At 37.2% G+C, this 20,643-nt stretch overlaps 6 protein-coding genes and 1 pseudogene across 6 annotated transcripts; 3 read left to right on the top strand and 4 right to left on the bottom strand.

Moving 5' to 3' along the window:
- The first annotated feature begins 245 nt into the window (after positions 1 to 245).
- On the top strand, positions 246 to 1,908 carry LOC18017079 (RING-box protein 1a). Its single transcript, XM_006400556.2, has 5 exons — positions 246 to 504; positions 635 to 685; positions 787 to 846; positions 1,504 to 1,575; positions 1,656 to 1,908. Exons 1-5 carry the CDS (start codon positions 372 to 374, stop codon positions 1,691 to 1,693), a joined length of 354 nt encoding a protein of 117 aa, XP_006400619.1. The 5' UTR covers positions 246 to 371; the 3' UTR covers positions 1,694 to 1,908.
- A 226-nt stretch (positions 1,909 to 2,134) lies between these two features.
- Positions 2,135 to 3,169, bottom strand: LOC18017078 (probable glucan endo-1,3-beta-glucosidase BG4). Its single transcript, XM_006400555.1, has one exon. It carries the CDS (start codon positions 3,167 to 3,169, stop codon positions 2,135 to 2,137), a length of 1,035 nt encoding a protein of 344 aa, XP_006400618.1.
- Positions 3,170 to 4,793: 1,624 nt separating this feature from the next.
- Positions 4,794 to 5,848, bottom strand: LOC18017077 (annotated as a pseudogene).
- Positions 5,849 to 6,670: 822 nt separating this feature from the next.
- On the bottom strand, positions 6,671 to 11,243 carry LOC18017076 (protein Brevis radix-like 4). The gene is made up of 5 exons (XM_006400553.2): positions 10,906 to 11,243; positions 10,374 to 10,807; positions 7,601 to 7,736; positions 7,112 to 7,515; positions 6,671 to 7,017 (listed from the first exon to the last, which is right to left on the bottom strand). Exons 1-5 carry the CDS (start codon positions 11,002 to 11,004, stop codon positions 6,939 to 6,941), a joined length of 1,152 nt encoding a protein of 383 aa, XP_006400616.1. The 5' UTR covers positions 11,005 to 11,243; the 3' UTR covers positions 6,671 to 6,938.
- Positions 11,244 to 11,839: 596 nt separating this feature from the next.
- Positions 11,840 to 14,817, top strand: LOC18017074 (protein bem46). The gene is made up of 8 exons (XM_006400552.2): positions 11,840 to 12,255; positions 12,574 to 12,609; positions 12,784 to 12,862; positions 12,984 to 13,038; positions 13,137 to 13,253; positions 13,510 to 13,674; positions 14,129 to 14,357; positions 14,466 to 14,817. The coding sequence occupies exons 1-8, from the start codon at positions 12,018 to 12,020 to the stop codon at positions 14,471 to 14,473; spliced, it is 927 nt and encodes a 308-aa protein (XP_006400615.1). The 5' UTR covers positions 11,840 to 12,017; the 3' UTR covers positions 14,474 to 14,817.
- Positions 14,818 to 15,834: 1,017 nt separating this feature from the next.
- Positions 15,835 to 19,075, top strand: LOC18017075 (PHD finger protein ALFIN-LIKE 5). Its single transcript, XM_006400550.2, has 5 exons — positions 15,835 to 16,013; positions 16,225 to 16,257; positions 16,880 to 17,108; positions 17,249 to 17,384; positions 18,628 to 19,075. Exons 1-5 carry the CDS (start codon positions 15,914 to 15,916, stop codon positions 18,892 to 18,894), a joined length of 765 nt encoding a protein of 254 aa, XP_006400613.1. The 5' UTR covers positions 15,835 to 15,913; the 3' UTR covers positions 18,895 to 19,075.
- Positions 19,032 to 20,406, bottom strand: LOC18017073 (glutaredoxin-C4). The gene is made up of 4 exons (XM_006400551.2): positions 20,156 to 20,406; positions 19,640 to 19,713; positions 19,385 to 19,483; positions 19,032 to 19,277 (listed from the first exon to the last, which is right to left on the bottom strand). Exons 1-4 carry the CDS (start codon positions 20,308 to 20,310, stop codon positions 19,201 to 19,203), a joined length of 405 nt encoding a protein of 134 aa, XP_006400614.1. The 5' UTR covers positions 20,311 to 20,406; the 3' UTR covers positions 19,032 to 19,200.
- Positions 20,407 to 20,643: the final 237 nt, after the last annotated feature.

The following is a 20,643-nucleotide window of genomic DNA, read 5'->3' as shown; positions in this document are numbered from 1 at the left end:
TGTTCTCAAATTTCTATGATTGGGTTATATCATTATTTATTTGGTTTAGATCTCTTCATTATTCAATTTTGAAAAAAGAAATATTTATGGATAATAAAGGGGGAAAAAATTAGATTTATGTTTTTTTTTTTGACGTCAAATTAGATTTATGTTAAATTGTAAAGGATTATGGAAATAAAAAGAAAAGTTAAGCGGATTATGGAAATAACGAGAATCCGGAATACCCGAGAGCTATTATAAATTGCAAAGCCCAAGACATTTTTACCGACGCTTCTTCTCCCGTCTCTGAAAACAACCTAGCGAGCTCAAAAATCTCTGATTCTTCGGCTTTCTAGGGTTTTTTTCGCTCTCTTCCGATCAAAGATCAATCAATGGCGTCTCTCGATTCCGACGTTCCTATGATTCCTGCCGGAGAAGCCTCCAGCAGTGTAGCCTCTTCTTCGACCAAGAAACCTAAGCGATTTGAAGTTAAGAAATGGAGTGCCGTTGCTCTCTGGGCTTGGGGTAAGCCGTGGAATCTCTTATACTACCTGGAATATGATCTTCGATGTTTTTTTGTTACGATTTTCTTTCTCGTGTTTTGATTATTTTGTTTAGTTAGGGTTTTATTGATTGATCTTTGGTTGGTTTGCAGATATCGTTGTTGACAATTGCGCCATCTGCAGAAACCACATCATGGATCTGTGTAAGTCCGAGTAACAATAACGATGATCTGAATAATCGGGAGATTCCTGAATCCCTGAATCTTTTAGGCTAACTTCGTTATTGTGCTCTGGTTATTTTTAGGCATTGAATGTCAGGCTAATCAGGCCAGCGCTACAAGTGAGGAATGCACTGTTGCTTGGGGTAAGTCTTGTTTCCTCTACGCCTTTGATTGCTGCATTTTGAAACTTGATTGGGTATAGCTAATCGTAATTGTGTATCTAAGACCACAAGAATTGTAATGCAAATTAGTGCTTTGCGAAACAATTCTAGTATCTAAGAATGCTTTTGTTAAGTCTTGACATTGAAATTTGCTTATTTGGTGGCGCTAGCTAGATGTATTTGTTTTACTCGATAGGAAGCCCTATTCTTCTAAATAGGTCGATGTGGTCTGCAGCTGATTAGATTTATGGAACTTCAGGATTTGCAAAGAGAAGCCAAACTGTAGTTATTGTTTGCATGCTTTCAAATTCCTGCAGTGATTTTGTACCTGCAATTATCTATGATTGAGGATGAGTTATAAACTCAGAGAATGGTCAAATTCACTGCATTACATATCTCTGTATTCTCAATTGCTCAACGTATAAAGGATCAATTTGAGGATGAATCTTGTTAGCTGTTAAGGTAGCTAAGGAAACCTTTGTTCTTCTCTGTTAGAGAGAGTAGGAAGTTTTCATTCAAGATATATATAATTGATGAGGCACCTTTTCGAATCCTTAATTATTCTACAACTCAAAGTCGAAATACATAAAATGTTGGTGCCTTCTTTTATCTAAAGACATTCGGTGCTGGTACTTGCAGGGGTTTGCAATCACGCCTTCCACTTTCACTGCATCAGCAGGTGGCTAAAGACTCGTCAAGTTTGTCCATTGGGTATGTCTTTCTCCGTCTGTGACTGACATCGCAGTTTTTGTTTGTTTGTTTGCGTGTTAATATTTCTGAGTTTTTAACAGATAACAGCGAGTGGGAGTTCCAGAAATATGGTCACTAAATCATCCAGTCGTTCGAGCAAATATGTGTCTAGTCGAAGATATCAGTTTCCGCACATGATACCAAGATTGATCAAGTTGTTTTTTTTTTCTTTTTTTCTCTTTTGTAATGTCTTTCACAAGTTGTGGGAACATAAGATTTGCATGCTCACTGAACCTTTTCTCGTTGTGCTTTTGGGCGATGTCTTTGATTTCAAATACTTAAAAGTGATATTTACTATAAGGCTAGCTCGAACCCACTTTAGTACAATTGGCTATCTGTTTCCTTGTGGTATAAGTTCTGCTTTCACACTTGTTTATGAGAAGAAAAAAGAAAACATTTTAAAAGATATCAAATATAATGAGTGTTATTGTGGATCTTGATCTTATCCCACTCTATTACAACTATCAGAGCATTAATTACTAATGCTTTGGGATAGATAGAATCAATAAGCATCTAAAACTCAAAACAACTTGTAGATGGGCTTCAGATCAGTAGGATAATACAACCCAAAGTTCTGTTCGGTCCCAGCTGGCTTCTGATTCTCGTTGAATGTCGCAAATAGAAACCCATGAATGCTACTGTTTGGCCTCTTGGGCGTCCCTTTACCGCTTCCCACATGTTTGACGAAATTTCCATTGTAGATAGACGCGATCTCCGGCGTTGTTAAGTTCCCGTTACCCGCGGATGGCCATCCAGTCTCTGATACCACCATGGGTAAATCTTTTACGCCTTCTTTCTCCATTGCCCACACGAACGCGTCAAATATCACATCGAACATGTTTGAATACCCCAGTGGCCCGTCTTGTACAACAACCGCATCGGTGTTGAAGATGGCATAATCAAGAAGAATGTTGGAGGGATCAGACGCGTAAGCGAAGTAAGGGTAGATGTTGACGAGGATAGGAGTAGTCGTTTGAGACAGGAACTTCAACACGGGAACGAGTTGTTCACGCGCTTGGGACGTGAACTCTCCGGAAGAAGGTGGATATGATTGGCCAAGGTTGGTCATAGCCACCGTGGTGCTGATCAAGATCGGGAGACTTCTCGACTTGACGAGGTTGGTCAGAGATTGCATGACGGGTAGCACGTGAGGGCCGATGTCTCCAGGGATGACTTCGTTGCCAACAGTAATGAACGTAATGTTGACGTCAGCTAAGTAAGGCTCAATGTTGGTCATGAACCATGTGTTAACAGCGTTTTCGCTAACCGCAAGAGCCGCCAAGTCTTCGTTCTTGACGCCTACAATGACTCCAATATCGCGGTTTCCGCGGAATGCGTTCAAGACGTCTGTGTTCGTGTCGAATATACGAATACTCGTAATGCCTAAGGACTTGTAGAGATTAATAACTTGGGACGGAGGTGGGAGGTTGTCTCCGAGGAGACCGTAGTTCAAGCCAATGTTTGTTGTTGCGTGTACAAAGCCACCATTGTTGTAGTTGAGCAGGAGTATTATGCACGAGATCATGAACAAGAACGACTTTTTAGGACAATCCATACCGACACGTGTATCTGCAAAATCATTAGCATTAAGGATAAAGATTATAATTTGTTTTTAATGTTAAACAATTTTCTTACGTGCAAGACATCAGAAGATCATACTTGTTTAAGGAACGGAGACAAGCTAAGACGATGGTATCAAACCAAAGTTGTTTCGTTTCTTCTTCACTTTTCGTTGCAAAACGTAGGTTGTAGGTACGTACAATTTATATACATAGTTTGGATATGTTTTCTATTTTGCTCATTTGACTAATATAGTGGTAAACGTTTTGTTTCTATCATGTTTGTTGACATGTTTAGTATCTATAAAGTCTAATTCCAAATTTGCTAATTTTCATTATTTATTTTTTGTCTAACTTAAAATAAACTACATATCTAGAACGTTTATGCAACGATCTGAACCTAAAAATAAACTAAAAATGCTGAACTATTACAAATACATAAGTGCTAATAAAATTGATTGTAAATGTCATTTGCCTCAAGTTAGTTTATATTTGTAGCAATAAACAACATAAACTATATAGATAACGAAGATCTCGAATGAAGCTGACTCTGAGGTTTTGAAGATTAGAAGCAAGAAAAAAAATCGGTTGTACAAATTTTGATCATGATTGATCATTTAACACAGTTTTTATTAAGCTTTATTAACCAATAAATTAACCAATAAATTTTTGAAAAATTTGGCCATTCAAAAATTATAAACTAAAAAGTTATTTTTTTATGTTTTTCGAAAAATTTATAAACTAACCAGTCCAAACTTTTGTTCGCACCCTACCGGTTGTAAATACGATGTCTTGTCACCAAGGCGACCAATTGTCGCTGTTACATCAGCATTTATACATCCATATTTATACATCTGTCTTAGTTACAATATTCCAAACTTGATCATTATCTGTGTCTTTTGGATCCCACATCTTCCACATTCAGTAGTTATGCACATCGCCAACTATAGCATCTCACATCCAATTTTCTTCATAAACAGGATAGATTGTTTTGTATATGTCACGTGTTTGAGAAATGAGGAGGGAATGAAGATGGAAAAGTTGATTATGTACCAAAAAAAAGCTGTGAGACTAACATGTAAACTACAAAGATATTTATAATATGAGATGAATTGATTTTGTACTCATATGAGATGGTCCAAACAAACACGTAATTTTTAAGTTGATCATGTCAAAATTTGCAAAACGAATGTTCTATTTAATTTATAGAACTAATTGATTGCATTTGATATAGTCAAACCGAACATAAATTATACATAATGCATTTTTTGTTTTTGGGTAATTGACATAATGCACTCTTATAGTTTTGCAAATTTTGACATGCATGTTCCAACATTTATTTTCGAACCAGAAACAAACGTTATTTTTTTATTAGTTTTTCTATGTATGGAACAATTTATAAAAAAAAAAAAAAAATTGGAAAGTCTAATTTCAAATGCCATTAAAAACTAACTCCAAACTCAACTCAGTTGGGCTTCAATATCTCATTATAAAAGAAAGCTGAAATCTTATGGTTATAGGCTTATAGTTATAGCTAATAAAGAAATTTGCCCCCACGCTATTACAAACATTATTAGATCGTTATATAACTAATAGACTAATAAACCAAAAATCTAAAAATCAAAACAACTTGTAGATTGGCTTCAGACCAGTAGGATCATATAACCCAAAGTTCTGTTCAGTTCCAGCTGGTTTCTGATTCTCGTTAAAAGTCGCGAATAGATAACCATCAATGCTACAGTTAGGCCTCTTAGGCGTCCCTCTTCCGCTCACTACATGCTTCACAAAATTTCCGTTATAGGTAGCCGCGATATGTGGCGTGGTCAAGTCTCCATTCCCGGCGGATGGCCATCCGGTCTCTGACACTACCACCGGTAAATCACTCACGCCTTCCTTCTCCATCGCCCACACGAACGCGTCAAACATTGCATCAAACATGTTCGAATATCCCAATGGTCCATCTTGTACCACGACTTCCTCATTGTTGGAAATTGCATAGTCTAGACGGATATTCACCGGGTCGGACGCGTAAGGGAAGTAAGGGTAGATGTTGACGAGGATTGGCTTACTTTTCTGAGACAAATACTTCAGGACCGGTGTGAGTTGTTCACGCGCTTGGGACGTGAACGTTCCTGCGGAAGGTGGGTACGACTCTCCGAGGTTAGACATAGCCACAACGGTGCTTATCGAGATCGGAAGATTCCTCGTTTCGACGAGGTTGGTGAGAGATTTCATTACAGAAAGCACGTGAGGACCGATTGGTCCGGGGATGACTTCGTTACCAACGGTGATATAAACGTGATGTTCACGTCGGCTAAGTAAGGCTCGATGTTGGTTGAGAACCAGGCTTTTACAGCTTCTTCGCTAGCTGCAAGAGCAGCCAAGTCTTGGTCCTTGACGCCTACAGTGACACCAATATCGGTATGGTCGCGTAAGGCGTTGAGAACATCAGTGTTGGGGTCGAAGATTCGAATTTTGGTAATGCCTATGGATTTGTAAAGGTTGATAACTTCGGGTGGAGACGGGATGTTATCTCCGAGGAGACCGTAGTTCAAGCCAACGTTATTTGCCGCTGCCACGATTATGGAACCGCTATTGCTGTACTTGTAACTTAGCAGAATTGCCGTGTACGAGATCAGCAACAAGATAACTCTTTCAGGACAGTTCATAGTGAACATCGTGCCTGCAAAATCAGTAGAGGTTTGAGATAATATTATACTATACTATTTCGAACATATACAAAATTTGAATGAGTGGAATATAGAGGCACATCACAAGATCTTACTTGTGTGAAGAATCAAGAAAAGGATGCGAAGGAACCAAAGCTTGTGTAAACTACTGAGGAAACAGTATTTATATGATATACACCAGGGGGAGTTTTTTTATAAACAATACACAAGAGGATTATTTCCATATATCTAATAGAATATTTCCATATATTATAACAGTTTCTATACTATTATCGATATCACAAAAATTATAAAATTAAATAAATATTTATTTCCTTTCGTGGCGTTGTTAACTTATATCTGTGTTTACAATTTTATTCCTTTTACCAACTAGAAATTGCATGTCAATTAGGGCCACCGGCTTAGCCCAAGCCCAACTCTGAATAAACCAAGGTTCGGTCTTAGATATCCGGAAAAAAAAAAAAAGAATAAGACCGCACCTGACTAATAAATATACAGGCTTTGTCGTTTTCGGACCGAGCCCGATTGACATGGCGAAACTTGCTCAGCTTTTGTAACCAGTGGCAGGAATCACAGTTCTACTGTTTGGTACTCAAGGGTTGTTTTGAGTCTTTTTGACCCAAACAGTAAAACACACATTGGACACTATGTTATAGTGTTACTTTGCCCATACTGTCGCTAGTTTTCTCTTAGTTATCAATCGTTTGCTAGAATTTTTAGAAATCACCCAAAAAAGATGACCCCAAAAAAACTAATAACTGGAAAATACATAAGTTAAAAAGAACCAAAGGATGCACATATAGAGCCAAAATAGACATTTTCCAAGCTTTAGCAATTTTTTTAAGGAAGAGTTTAAGAAACCTCCTTAAACATATTCCACAATTGATATTGATTTTGAGATTTCTGGGAGGCACAAGGAGTACCCTGTGGAAGGATTCTCTTTGAAATAAAAGAGAAGAATTACTTCAGCTGGAAAAGAAAATGAAAAACAAAAAAAAAACGGTATACCGAGAATGAGAAAATCAAATTCACAAAACCGTTTTGATGCATCGAGACCAGATATTTAAGACGATGATCACAAATATTGTTCATGTATCCTTGCCCTGTTCTCTTCCCACCATAGCCTCGCGTGCATCTCCCCGAATCTCTCTCGACTGCAATGCAAAAAGAGAACACATAGTGAGTGACCTTTTTGTTCTGTTCTTTTATTAAAAACAATGTAAGGAAGCATTTTGTTTTTTTGGTTACCTGAATCTAACTCTTCTAAGCTCTCTTTTCCCACCAGGTAAAACTTTGATGGTGATATAAACTCCAGGCTCGTCTTGCTCCACCCATTCGTTCTGATCAACATCACTCGCATTGCTTATCGACATTTCCTCTGACCGGTCTGCATCTCTCGACGAGCTGCTTCTTATGGAAGCATCCATGGAAGAAGTTTCCGTCTTGGCTCCGCTTATGCTTGAAAGTTTAGGAGTTGAGTTGAGTAGACCAGAGTCGTAAAACTGCTGGCTCTGCGTCGAACTATGGTCGAGTGAATCCGAGGATGAGTAAGCAGCCAATCCAACTGGCCGATGGATATTACGAGGCAGCCGTTCTTTGTTTAATGGCGGTGTTGCGGGAGTGTCCTCTGGATGATACTCTGCTTTTGCATTCTAACAAAGATTTTCAACAGAGGAACTAGTGGTTAGTCTCGGTTTATTTGTCTTGTTTAAAGATCCGATTCAGTGAAAAGCTAACCTCGTCTTCGGATCTAGGCGGCGTGGGAAGCGGGAAAGCTTGGCGGCTTAGTTTTTGAACATTGTAAAGTTCCATCACTTTGTCGTAGTTATCAGCCCACCATCGTTGAGCTTGTATCTTGTTGAACATGTCTCGGCTGATCAAGGAAAAGATAAAGAAGTGAGAAAAAAAGAAACCACATTTTGGAACCATGTTTGTCTTAATTTTTCAAATTTACACAACAACAGTGAAAGACCAAGATGTACCATTAAAATGCCCAAGTCAAGAGTTGTTTTTTTGATATAGCAATTTTAGCTCATTAGAGAAGGGTTAGATAGATAGACTAATCCCGGTAAAGCCATCCAATTTTATCGGCTAACACAACTTGGTTCACATAGATATTGCATGAGATTCAAAGTTAATTTCAATGGTTAAATCAAATTAGTAAAAGAAGTAACTTTAATCAGAACAAGCAGACAAAAGTGGGAATTGGCGAAAACGGATTAAGGGGAGATTTGACAAAATAACAATGGCTGATTTAAATAAACTTTTTGACAAATTGAACACATAGGCTAGGGCTAGAAAGAGAGTTGAAAACAAGAGACAAAGATGCAACAACCTTTTTGAGTATTGAATTTTTTTTATAAAGAAGATGTTAGTTTAATGGTCGACTAATAGTAATAATCAATCAAAATTTCGTAAACATAAAGGAAAAAAAAACATGGACGAAGAAACAGAGACAACAATGGTCAAAGCTAATAATGAGGAAAGATGATTATGTCTAACAGTAAAAAAAATAATGGGGGAGGTGGGTAGGAGAGAAATTCTCAAAGCAAACTCATTTTTAAATATATAGTAAATTCTCCTAAAGTTATTAATTTATATTTGTCTACCAAAATCGAAACTAAACAGTAAAAACACATGTAACTCAGGACTGTTAAGACCCAACCTAATCAGATTATGCCCTCGCTCTCAGGAATTAATTTGATCGAGCAGAAAACAATGTTTGTGAAATTAAACGAAAGACCAAAAAGAAAGACCAGGTTTTGACAAAAAAGACAGTAAGTGATAGAACTAGAACTGTGATTAATATGAAAGAAGACAAGGAATCGAAGCAAGGAAGAGACAAAGTACGTTGAGGTTGTCGTTTTCAATAGGCGACATAGCAGTGAACGAAACTGTGCTAAAGTCTAAAGCTATTTGCTTTATTATTTATATATTTATATCATCTTTGTCTTTTGGAATAATAAGAATAAACATTTTTTCCTATGCCCAACAGCAGCAATAATGTGAGTACAGAACAGAGACGCGGATAATAAGGCACTCATGGAATTAATAAAACAAAATTCTGAATTAACAAAAAAAACTTCGAAAAACAAACCTCAAAATATTGGTGAAAATGATAAAAAGATATAATCCTACCAACCAATGATTTTGAATCTTTCATTGAACAAAACAAATAAAGAAATGAAGCATCTAATAACTCCAGAAAGAATCTAGTTTTTATCAAGCTGGTGAGATGTTTTAGAGTGATTTCAAATCAAATTTGGATAGCTATATGTACGTTTTAAAAAAAATATAATGGGAACAGGAAAATTTTGAGTTTGAAGAGAACAAAAAGTGTCGTCAATCAACAAATAGCAAGCTAATTTTGAAAGAAAACATTAAAGCAAAGCAAAGAAAAAAGAAAAGACAGAATGAGAAGAGATGACCCCAAGAAGCACTTTAAAAAAGGAAACACCAAGTTTTTGCTTTTTGGACCTTTACGGCCAAATGCTTCTCATTAGGCGTGAAGCGTTACAGTCGACAATTATGGGTCCCATCCCTCTAAATTTTTACCACCCACTTTATTTACCCCTTTCTTTATATCTATCTATTTTCACACCAACAAATAATTAATTACCCTTCTTTGATCCTTCTGTTCAAATAGTACAAAAACTTCATCAAGCAAACAGTTTTGATATTGGGTGAATAATATTTTACCTACCGTCGTTTCGTAATTTAGGATATCTCCTATTTACTTTAGGTTAGAATTTAGCCAAACTTCATTGGCAAATTGTACTAAATTATGGTACTATTTTGTTTCACTTTCTCCTAGATAAACATATATATTATCCCAAAAATGGATAAAACTGAATGAATAAAATATCTGTTAGTCTTAGTTTAGAAAGAAAAGACGAACATGAATCATAATTGAATTTTTTGAATTAAAATACGGTTCTAAATTGGTTTCTGTTTTCCACACAAAAAATAAAAATATTGATTTCTATATAAATCCTTAAAACCATAAAAAGTTAAAAACTGAATTAAGACCAAACAAAAATAAACGTCCTATAAGAATTTGTAATTTATATTTGTAAACTCGACATACTAAATTACTTATACACAAATGTGGTAGATTTCTGTTGACAAAAAAAAAATTGTGGTAGATTTCTACAAAAAGACATGGCATGATTGCTACGTTCATATATTTTATTTCAGTTATATTATCAAATATCAAACATATATTGCCCAGACATGGAAATCCACAAAAAAATCATATTCATATTTTTAGATTTATATTCATGAACTGATTTTATTATTTAAATAAAAAATAAAATAAAAAACAGATCCAGTTCAGTGTTCCAAAGAATCCGAGCATCTTACGAACATTCTCACAAATCACGACCAAAAACAAACGTGGGAAATTAAAAAAAAAAAACGAGCCGACGACGAAGCCAAACGAAATTCTACCGCACGATGAGTATAACAGAGTCAACAAAAGAATCAAGACCGTTGGATTAAAGTGGCGTACCTGAAACGTATCCGTTTAAGATCATTGCCACCGCCGGGAAGAGAGACGAAGGTGATTAGAACCCCAGGCTCCACCTGAGCGACCCATTCCTTTGGCTCTTTCTCCTCCACAAACACTATCGGGTCGACCCGGTTCCTCCCGCTCGCCGATTTCGGAGTCGCCTCGCCGCTCGATATCCCTTTAAGCCTCGCCTCCATCTCCTTTCCCCAAACCCTTGGCTGTTGCGTCGCCGTCGCCGCCGCCGCCACCGACGAAGTAATCGAGCTGTTTGATCTTCCGTACAGCATCTTAAACCGTTGATCCGATTCGAAATCCGGCTTTGCCGACACCGGATTGTTCCTAATCGGACCCTGCCCTTGACCCTGTCCCGGCGCCGCCGTGCACGGCGTACAATGCCGGTAAGCACCCGAAGCTTTCAGAGCCATGTCCTTGAGCTGCGGATGAATTGACGAAAATACCCTCGATCAGAAGAGAGATTAAAAAAATGAGGTGGAGGAGGAGGAAGAGGAGCATAGAGTGAGTTTAGTTATACCTGAGATGTTAGAGATTTGGCGTGCTTGGAATCTGGATCGTCGGGTTGACCCGAAGATTCATCGCCGGCTCGCTTCGAACGAGCTATACACGTCAGCATTTTCCGGTGGCTGCTTCTTGGTCTGTTGATTAATTTTCTCTTTTTGGATACGGAGAGATGCTGTCAGTTTCTACTTTGGTTTGGGTTTGGTGCTCTTTTTATGTTTTGGTCTCTCTCCTCTCTTTTAGTTTTTTATTATTTTTTCAATTAAAAAAACTTTAACCGGGATTACCGGTTCCGTTTTATTAAAAATGGTCCCGCGTCTCTCTACGGTAATTCCGCAGTTCTGATCCCACTCGGTGGTACAAATATTAAAAGTTAAAAGGTTAAAACAATTTTGGGTCTACTGATTAGCTAAAAGCCTAAAACAACTTGAACGGACTCCACTTGTCCATTTAGCCTAAATCGAGAGAAAATACATTATTTTTGTAGTCTGTGGATTTCATTTCATCTTTCAGGGTTATCAAAGGGTTTTTCATCGTAGTCAAGTGTGCTCAAGGATTCAGTTATCGATATATGCAAAATTGACTCTTGACTTTTGAGAAACCTAAAACGAAAGTAAGTATATTTAAAAAAAAAAAAAAAAGAAAGTAAGTATATTTGTTGTGGCTCTAAGTTGTATACGGTAAATACAAGATGTTTTGAGAGGAAAAATGGAAAATTACATTTTTCACTTGACTTGTTTTTACTTGAATTTACATTACCATAGTCTCGTTCTCACTTTGTTTCCCTACATGAATTCACACTGTTATTTGTTTTTGTTGAAACCCAGACCAGTATCCGAAGCATTTAGAAGGTGAACATAAATTTAACAATGATGGGCCGATTTCGGCCCATTACCACGCTCGCTCGCTCTGTAGTTACTCATCTGGATTTGCGTTGTAAACTAAGAAGAAGCTCTTTCTCCTCTCCAAGGAAGAAAAGCAAAAAAGCACGAGAAACAGATAGAAAGTGGCAACGTCCGTTCGATTTCTGCTTCTGCTTCTGCTCTTGTTTCGGATTCAGATTCAGATTCATCTTCGGTTTCTGCTCCTTTAGCTTAGCAGCTGCGACCAGACGGAGGTAGAGAGGGAATGGTGACGTACGTGGGCGCGTTGTTCTACGGAGTAGGAGGGATAGTCGTCGCGGGAGTGGCGCTGCTCGTGGCCTTCCAGGAGAAGATTGTCTACGTGCCGGTGCTTCCCGGCTTAAGCAAGTCCTATCCGATCACTCCCGCCAGGCTCAATCTCATCTACGAGGACGTTTGGCTTCGATCCTCCGATGGCACACGCCTCCACTCTTGGTTCATCAAGATGTTCCCCGAATGTCGAGGTTTTCCTCCCTTCTTTTGTTTCGTTTTTCGCCTCAATTCTGCTCATCGGTTCGGTATATATATTTTTGGGTAGATTTGATTTATGCATTTCGGGCAGCTTCTGAATCTACTGAATTTTGGGGGTTTTAGGTCTTGATTGTCTCTTTCTTTAGCTAGATTTGGTCTCCTTTTGTCAGATTTGTGATTGCGTAAGTTATTGCTGCTTTTAATATAGTTCGGAACTCATAAGCCACCCAAAATCTATGTCCCAAACTGGACCTGTTCTCTTAGTTTGGTAACTTAGCTTAATTCGAACGAGTGTGATGTTTGCATTGCAGGTCCAACTATTCTATTTTTCCAGGAGAATGCCGGAAGTATCCTTTCCAGAGACATTTCTATGGTGATTGGTAGATATGAGAGTTCATGGTTTTTGGTTGTTTATTTATGTATGCTCTAAAAATTTCCTGTGCTTGGTCTTCTTATTTTACGTTCCATATCTTTTGGCTGCGGTTCTTTACCTTGTAACGGCCTTGACCATAGAACCCAAGATATCGCTCATCGTTTGGAGATGGTTCGCATCATGATACAGCGCTTGAAGTGCAATGTCTTCATGCTTTCATATCGCGGGTAAGTTCCAGTTAGCTGATTTTTTTGTCTATTTCCTATCTTAATCGTTTGTTTTTAGTTAAAACATTGGATTTGTTTACCCATATGCTATATAATTGATTGCTTTTTCCCTTGTAACCAGCTATGGGGAAAGTGATGGCTATCCCTCACAGCATGGAATCATAAAAGATGCTCAGGTTTGCTTGTCTCTCTAAATCTATCCACATATCTGTGAACTCTTTTGTAACGTCTTTATGTATATACAAACCATTTTCTGGCCTTTTACTTTTGTCAGGCTGCACTGGATCACCTTTCTCAGAGAACAGACATTGATACATCTAGAGTAGTTGTATTTGGAAGGTCCCTTGGGGGAGCTGTTGGAGCTGTGCTTACTAAAAACAATCCCGAAAAGGTAACATTGCTAGATATTCTTATTAGCAGCAGGTCTTGAGTAGAGAGAATATATTATTTAGGAGAGGAGAGAATGTAGTGGAAAATGTACTACTGTTATATGCACAATAACCTTATCCTTTTCTGGGAATGAAATTTGTAGATGCCTTTATTAAGTTAGTATTCTTTTCTTTTTTCTTCTTTTTGTTTCTACTTACAGTATTTCATTTGATCACGTCAAATAGTTATGTTTACCATTTTAAAATGTCTTTATATAGGTATCTGCATTGATTCTGGAAAATACTTTCACATCCATTCTTGATATGGCTGGTGTTTTGCTGCCCTTCTTGAAGTGGTTTATTGGAGGAAGTGGTTCTAAAAGCCTGAAACTCCTTAATTTTGTTGTACGCTCCCCCTGGAATACAATAGATGCTATTGGTGAGGTAAGATGCGATATACGCTCTTGCAGATTTATTTCAGAGATTCTTTTAGTTTACGGTTTCCATATGCCATAGAAATGACTCAAACAAGCGGATAATATTTTGATACCTTAAAGACCTTCCCAGGAAAATAAAAATAAAAATACTTAGGTACTGTATGAAGCCTTTGAAAATACCCCGTGCATTCGTATTCCTTTTTACGGGACAGAGTGTATATCGTTTACGGGATATGTTAGCGTCCTTTTCACTGTTGTAAACTCAAACTATTGAATTATTCACATATACTATATTGCTGCTTTATTGCTCTCTGATCTGTACTTAGGATTAAAACTTACAAAGGAAATAAGGGGGAGCTTGATCCTGCAAACCCCTGCAGGAAATGTGTTCTTGTTAGAAAACGTCCCATCATTTGAGTCTGTAGCAGCTCAGTGATAAGCTAATCTTGAAACAATAACAGGTCAAACAACCAGTACTTTTCCTCTCCGGACTACAAGATGAGATGGTCCCACCATTTCACATGAAAATGCTGTATGCTAAAGCGGCTGCCCGTAACTCTCGGTGCTCATTTGTGGAATTTCCAAGTGGGATGCATATGGATACATGGCTGTCTGGTGGTGACGTTTACTGGAAAACGGTCATGCAGTTCCTTGTGAAGCATGCGCCTGAGGAAAGGAAACAAGATACAGGTAAAACATTCTCTCGTGTTTGATTTTTTTAGATGCTTCTTGATATGTTTTGATGTTCTGTTCCCAAAGTGAAAACTCTAGGATTGACGTTGGTCTCTGATCTGACAGGAAGGTAACTAGTTGAGGATGCTGTGTTTAGAGGAAGTTTGGACTCACTTGGCTCCTTCTGCAAGACTGCAACCTAAAAACGTTTGTATCTTTATAAAGCATATGTGTGCGTATGTTGCATTTGGGAGTGACAGATACAACTTGTTCTGAGAGTGAGATGCTGGAGAGGTACTTTGTAAGCAAAACCAGCCAGTGAAGATGGTTTTTGTTTTTTGTTTTCTTCCAATACTTCACTACTGCTTCTCTTCTGATAATAACCTTTCATCTATATGATCATTGCTTTGTATATGACTAGTTGATTAAGAAAGTGCAAAGACACGGTTATATGATTAAATCTCGAGTTTGTTGTTTACGTCTGGTTTGTTATCTATTTTCTCGCATGTATGATGGCTGGTACTTGGCAAGTAAAAAATAATAGTATTGTAACTACCTTTTCTTTTCTGTTCTGTTTTTTGTTTTTTAATTGAATAAACTATATACCTACAAAATACGAGAAAATGTTATTTCCCAAACTTCAAATTAGTAAGTAATTTATCTAAACCATTTAAACTATGAAAAAGGTTGATGATAAAGAAAAATAAGCAATTATCTAAATAGGCAGTTGTGTTTTCCATATTCCGTTTGACTTTTAGATAAACATACATGGAAACAAACTTTCATTATTTAGTAAGTTTGTCAATTAAAAAGGAATGGGGGCAAAACAAGATTTGATTGTGGGGCACTAATTTAATGTTTAAAGATATTATATTCCCTTCCTCTGTTCAGAATTATTTGATGTTTAAGGTTTTTGCACATAGTTTAAGGATTTATTTAATTTTTATTTTTCCTATACTAAAAATATTATTTATAATCCATTTAAATATCATTCAGCTAATAAGAAGACAATCTACAGAATATAAAAGGTCAAAAACTATAAAAATTTATTAAATTTTGCATTGAAAAGTGAAAACATCAAATAATTCTGAACAAAAAAACCTTCTAAAACATCAAATAATTCTGAACAGAGGGAATAGTAATTATCAAATTTTCACTAGGTACAAGTCCACTTTGCTTTAATTAGATTCGCCCATGCTTCCAACGATGTTTTGAATAGCCGAGTGAATTTAGTTTTTAGGAATAGAGTGACATCTATTTTGTCAATTGTATAACTACAAGCGAGGGTATCAAATCAATAAAGTTATGATTTTTTTTATTTATTTGGTAAATCATAAAATGGAAAAGAATTGTTGTGGCTAGATTTTGTTTTATCTATTTTGTCAATTGTATAACCTGTCACTCTCCACGGAGAACCTTTTCGTCTTCATTCAATAATTTTATTTTCTCTAATTATAAAGTTTGGTGCTTTATCACTTCAAAAAAAAAAATCTGCTTTTTCAAAAAAACCCAAAGCTTGGTGCCGCTCTTTCATCGTTTCAGAGAGAGAGAGAGTGAAAGTGTAGGGACTGGAGATGGAAGGAGGAGGTGCGCAATACAACCCTCGAACTGTCGAAGAAGTCTTTCGAGATTTCAAGGGCCGTCGTGCTGGCATCGTTCGAGCTCTCACCACCGGTCTTCTTCTTCTCTTCTCTTCGCTTTTTTGTTTAGCTTGAATTTTGTATATGGATTTTAAATGTTCTCATGGAAGTTCTTCTCACGACGATCGTTTGGTATCTGATTCAGACGTTTGATTGACCAATTATGCTCTGGTGTTGTGTTGCTCCACGATTTAAGAATAATATTCTGATTGATTCACTTGTTATTTCCCCCTTTTTTTTGGCAGATGTGGAAGACTTTTTCCAGCAATGCGACCCTGGTTAGGGTTTTTCTCTCTCTCTCTCTATCTAGCCTTAAATATGCTTCCGTGATATCCTCTTCACATTTTATCCCTTTCTCAAAGCTGCTTCATTTATTATGAATTTCTTTTGTACTGTATAGTACTGTATCATTATGCAGATGTGGTTAATGTTCAGCTTGCTTCTAGTTTCGATGTTCCGTAGAATTATTTTCTGTAATTTTTCTTGTCTGATTTGCGGAATTGACAGCTTAAAACTGAGATGGCAACAGAGCCTTAACCAAATCAATAGTGACACTGAAAATTACATTATCTTGCTCTTCTGCTTTACTTTTGTTTGGTATTGGTGACTTGATTATATTGAATATTTGATCACTGTTTCTTTCTAGTTCCGTGATTTGGTCTCTCCATGGATTATAAAGTTTTCGCCTTTGGTGCTGTTATCTTTCTTCGTATAGCTTTAGCTCTTGATATTTGGCTTCAATGTCACAACCACACATGATTTCTCTATCAAGAAACACCATCTGCTGAGTCTTGCCTTTGTAGCAAAAGATCGTTTATTTCATGTCGTAACTTTCTGTGCTAGTTGAGTCTGGTTGAGAAACTGAAGTTTTTGTCCCGTGACTATTTAATGACGTATCAGAGAAGGAGAATCTCTGCTTGTATGGATTCCCAAATGAAGTGTGGGAAGTTAACTTACCAGCTGAAGAAGTTCCTCCAGAGCTCCCTGAACCTGCACTCGGCATTAACTTTGCCAGAGATGGAATGCAGGAAAAAGACTGGCTTTCTCTTGTTGCTGTACACAGTGATGCATGGTTACTTGCTGTGTCCTTTTACTTCGGTTCAAGATCTGGTTTCGATAAAGCTGACAGGTATCAACCTTTCTTCCTTGATTTGTCTGTATTTCCTTCTAACCTGATGTTTATTGTTTTAGATTTTCTCTGCTCATTTCCCTACGATTTTCATGGCATCTCCAGCATTTCCATACTAACTGGTACACTTACCAATTCAGGAAGCGCTTGTTCAACATGATAAATGAGCTGCCTTCTATATTTGAAGTTGTAACTGGAAATGCGAAAAAACAAACAAAGGAAAAGACCTCTTCAGCAAATCAAAATGGCAACAAATCCAAGTCAACTTCAAAAGTGGTAAGACTCATGCTGTCTTTTAATAAGATTCAGAACGTATTTTCCTATATTTAACCACTAAGAACAAACCAAACTAAAGAATACTACCATGAATTCTAGACATCCGCTACTTTCCTAAACCCCTTTCTCAACTCAATTTTTCGCTCTTATCACCTTTGCTTCTGTTCATAACTTCTCACACATTACACTAACTGTAACTGACCTAAGCTGTTAGTTAGTTGAGCTGGTAACTCAACTACAATCATATGAAAAAAAGGTCTACGATAGTTATAGACTATATCCTGAAAGTATTGCGGAAATATCTCTTGTGCCAGACTTAGACTTTCTGAATAGCTTCTTTTCGGATACTCAAAGCTTCTTCATTCGTCTACTCTTATCATCTTTTTTTTTTCTTTTTTTTTGTTGCAGTTTTCAGAAATTAGGAATGGTTAAATGGATATCTGAAAAAGCACAGCACTGGCATATGTTTTTCTCATCGTAAAGGGTTCAACCAATATATGGTTTTGTTCATACCAATCATTACATAATCTTGGAAGTCTCTTTAGAGAATAGCCGCTGCACAATTCAGTTACATCTTAACAGAACACCAAAATTATTACCTTGCTTTCTAACTCTTTAAAGACACTTTTGGAAGTATTTTAACATTACAATTTATGGTTAAACTTTATAGTTTATGAAAAGTTTTTTTCCCTCTTTTATCATCACTACATATACTTATGTGTCTGATAACCCATAACCATATTTGCATATGGTTAAATGATCAGAAGCTGAACTTTGTTGCACTAAGGTTTCTAGTGTAGCTTTCCTACTTCTCTCTTATTCTGCTTACCTGAAGCATTGCTCAACACACATTTTTGTTCCTCAAACATATTTTCATTATATGCACCGTAAGTAGTAAGATCTTTCACTGTTTGCTACTGAGCTTCTAAAAAGATAGACTGAACACAATCTTCTTACTCAACTGTAGTTTGTGAATCTTTGGAATAAGAAATCTCTAGGTTTGAGGTAGAACAAAGACGAGCAATGTCTTCAATTCTAATCGCTGGTTCTGTAATTCGAAGAGGCTGTTGGAATTACTAGATCAGCATGTACTGAAATGGCCGAGTTATCTTAAGTTTCCGATCCAATGACAGTTGTTGATTAGTTTTCTTGAAGGTTTTTGTTGTAAAACATTTATTTGAAGTTTACACTTGCTATTATGGTGTACCCGTGTAGTTAATATTTTCCTTGGTCCGGAATGCAGAGAGGTTTAGATGGCAAACACTCAAGGACAATGCAGGTCAAGGACGAGGAAGAAGGAGTCGAGGAAGAGGAAGAAGATGAAGACGAACACGGTGAAACCTTGTGTGGAGCTTGTGGAGATAACTATGCTTCTGATGAATTCTGGATTTGTTGTGACATGTGCGAGAAATGGTTCCATGGGAAGTGTGTTAAGATTACTCCAGCTAGAGCGGAGCATATCAAGCATTACAAGTGCCCTTCATGCAGCAACAAAAGAGCACGATCCTAAATGTTTTATCCCACATTTCCACTAGTCTTAGCTATCCGTCTCTCTATCCCCCAAATTGTACAATGCACTTTATGTCTGTTTGTTTTTAAGACGCAGCTAGTTCGAAGCATGTCTAAATTTGATTCCTCGTTCTAACTTTGTATAACTCAATTTGTAGTCTATGATAAGATATGTTGCACAAGGCTATGATCAAGCTGTTTATAATCTGCGGAACCCACTACAAATCTCATACAACTGGAAAAATTGAATTGTTTACACCTGAACATAATAAAGACAGTGTTCGCAATTCTTCCAACAATATGCAACTTATAGTTCAGCTCTTGTGTTTCCGGAAACACCAAGAAGCTTGGCTAGTTCCCCGCTCTCATGTGCATCTACAGTATCTGAAAACCAGAACAAATAACAATAAACAAATCTATCAATCAGCAAATGTTTTCATAAGCAAATACATTTTCTTAAAGGAGAAAGAGAAGGCGAAAGTAAGTTTTACCGTCTGATCCTCCGATGTGCTTTCCGTTGATGAAAACCTGTGGTACTGTTCGCCTTCCAACAATCTCTCCAAGTGCACTCTGGATGCTCCAACCATCTTCTGCAAGACCCAATTTTTACTATATTTAATTCTCAAATCTCTCAATCATTAGTCACAAATGAATCTTCTATATACATATATTGATCCTTGAAAGTTTCGAATAACAGATAAGAAACATAGTAGGATGAAATGATTCACTTTGATCTTAAAACGCACCTCTTTCGTCAAGCTCTACAACATGAGGAACCTGATCTAGCTCCTTGAACACAGATTTTGCTCTCCTGCAATACCTGTTGACCAACCAAGGATTCATAGTCATATATAGGTACGTGATCTTCTCACTGCATAACTCAAAAGAGGACAGCAAGATAACAAAGACACAACACATAATTGAACTCTCACATGTCGAGAACAAAATCCAACTTGATTACATCTTAGCTCAACATCATGTTCAAACCAATGAGTAAGTCACATAAATCCCAATCCACCGAATGCAATACAAAAAAGCTGAGCCACGAAGATGAAATTCATTGGATTAAAGTTAGACACAGAGTCAGATTCATTGGAGCCATCAAAGTATACTATAACGAGTATTCACTCTAGTTTCAGCTGATATGATCTTAAAATAAAAACGCAAAATTAAAGGCACCCAAGATCCAATTTTTTTTTCCAGAAAATAGGACGATCAGTGATTGAAAAGAGCCAGAGAGTGAGAGACAGAGAGAGACGTACGGGCAGTAGGATTTGGAGAAGATGACGATCTTGTGGGAAGAGATGGTCTTCTGAACAAAGTCGGCTTCTGGGGATGAAGCGGACGAAACCATAGAAATGGATGAAACTAGAGTGACGAGCAACATTGCCATCGCGATAGATCTGATCATTGCCATGGCTCTCTTCTTCTTCTCACTCAGATGCGAATCGCAGGATCAATACTGTAGGTGTGAGCAATTTGTAAGTAGAGGTGACTAATCCGGATTCAACCTAATCCGGTCTGACCCGGCCAATTCCGGGTCGTATTAAAGCCAATTCGGGTCTCTGCCTTTGATTCAACTTTAAAATATTCAAACAAGACAATGTGTTTTTGGAAATATTTTGTATTTTGTTTGTTACAAGTCTAATTGGCTAAAGCTTAAAGCAAGTCCACGCACTTTTGGAACTTTGTGATGATTTTCTGCAGAGGTTTAAACACAATATAACTGCCATTGATTCCTCTTAGCTGC

Source organism: Eutrema salsugineum, unplaced genomic scaffold (genome assembly GCF_000478725.1).
Source record: "Eutrema salsugineum unplaced genomic scaffold, Eutsalg1_0 scaffold_2, whole genome shotgun sequence".
NCBI lineage: Eukaryota > Viridiplantae > Streptophyta > Magnoliopsida > Brassicales > Brassicaceae > Eutrema > Eutrema salsugineum.
This window is presented reverse-complemented; position numbering and strand designations above follow the sequence as displayed.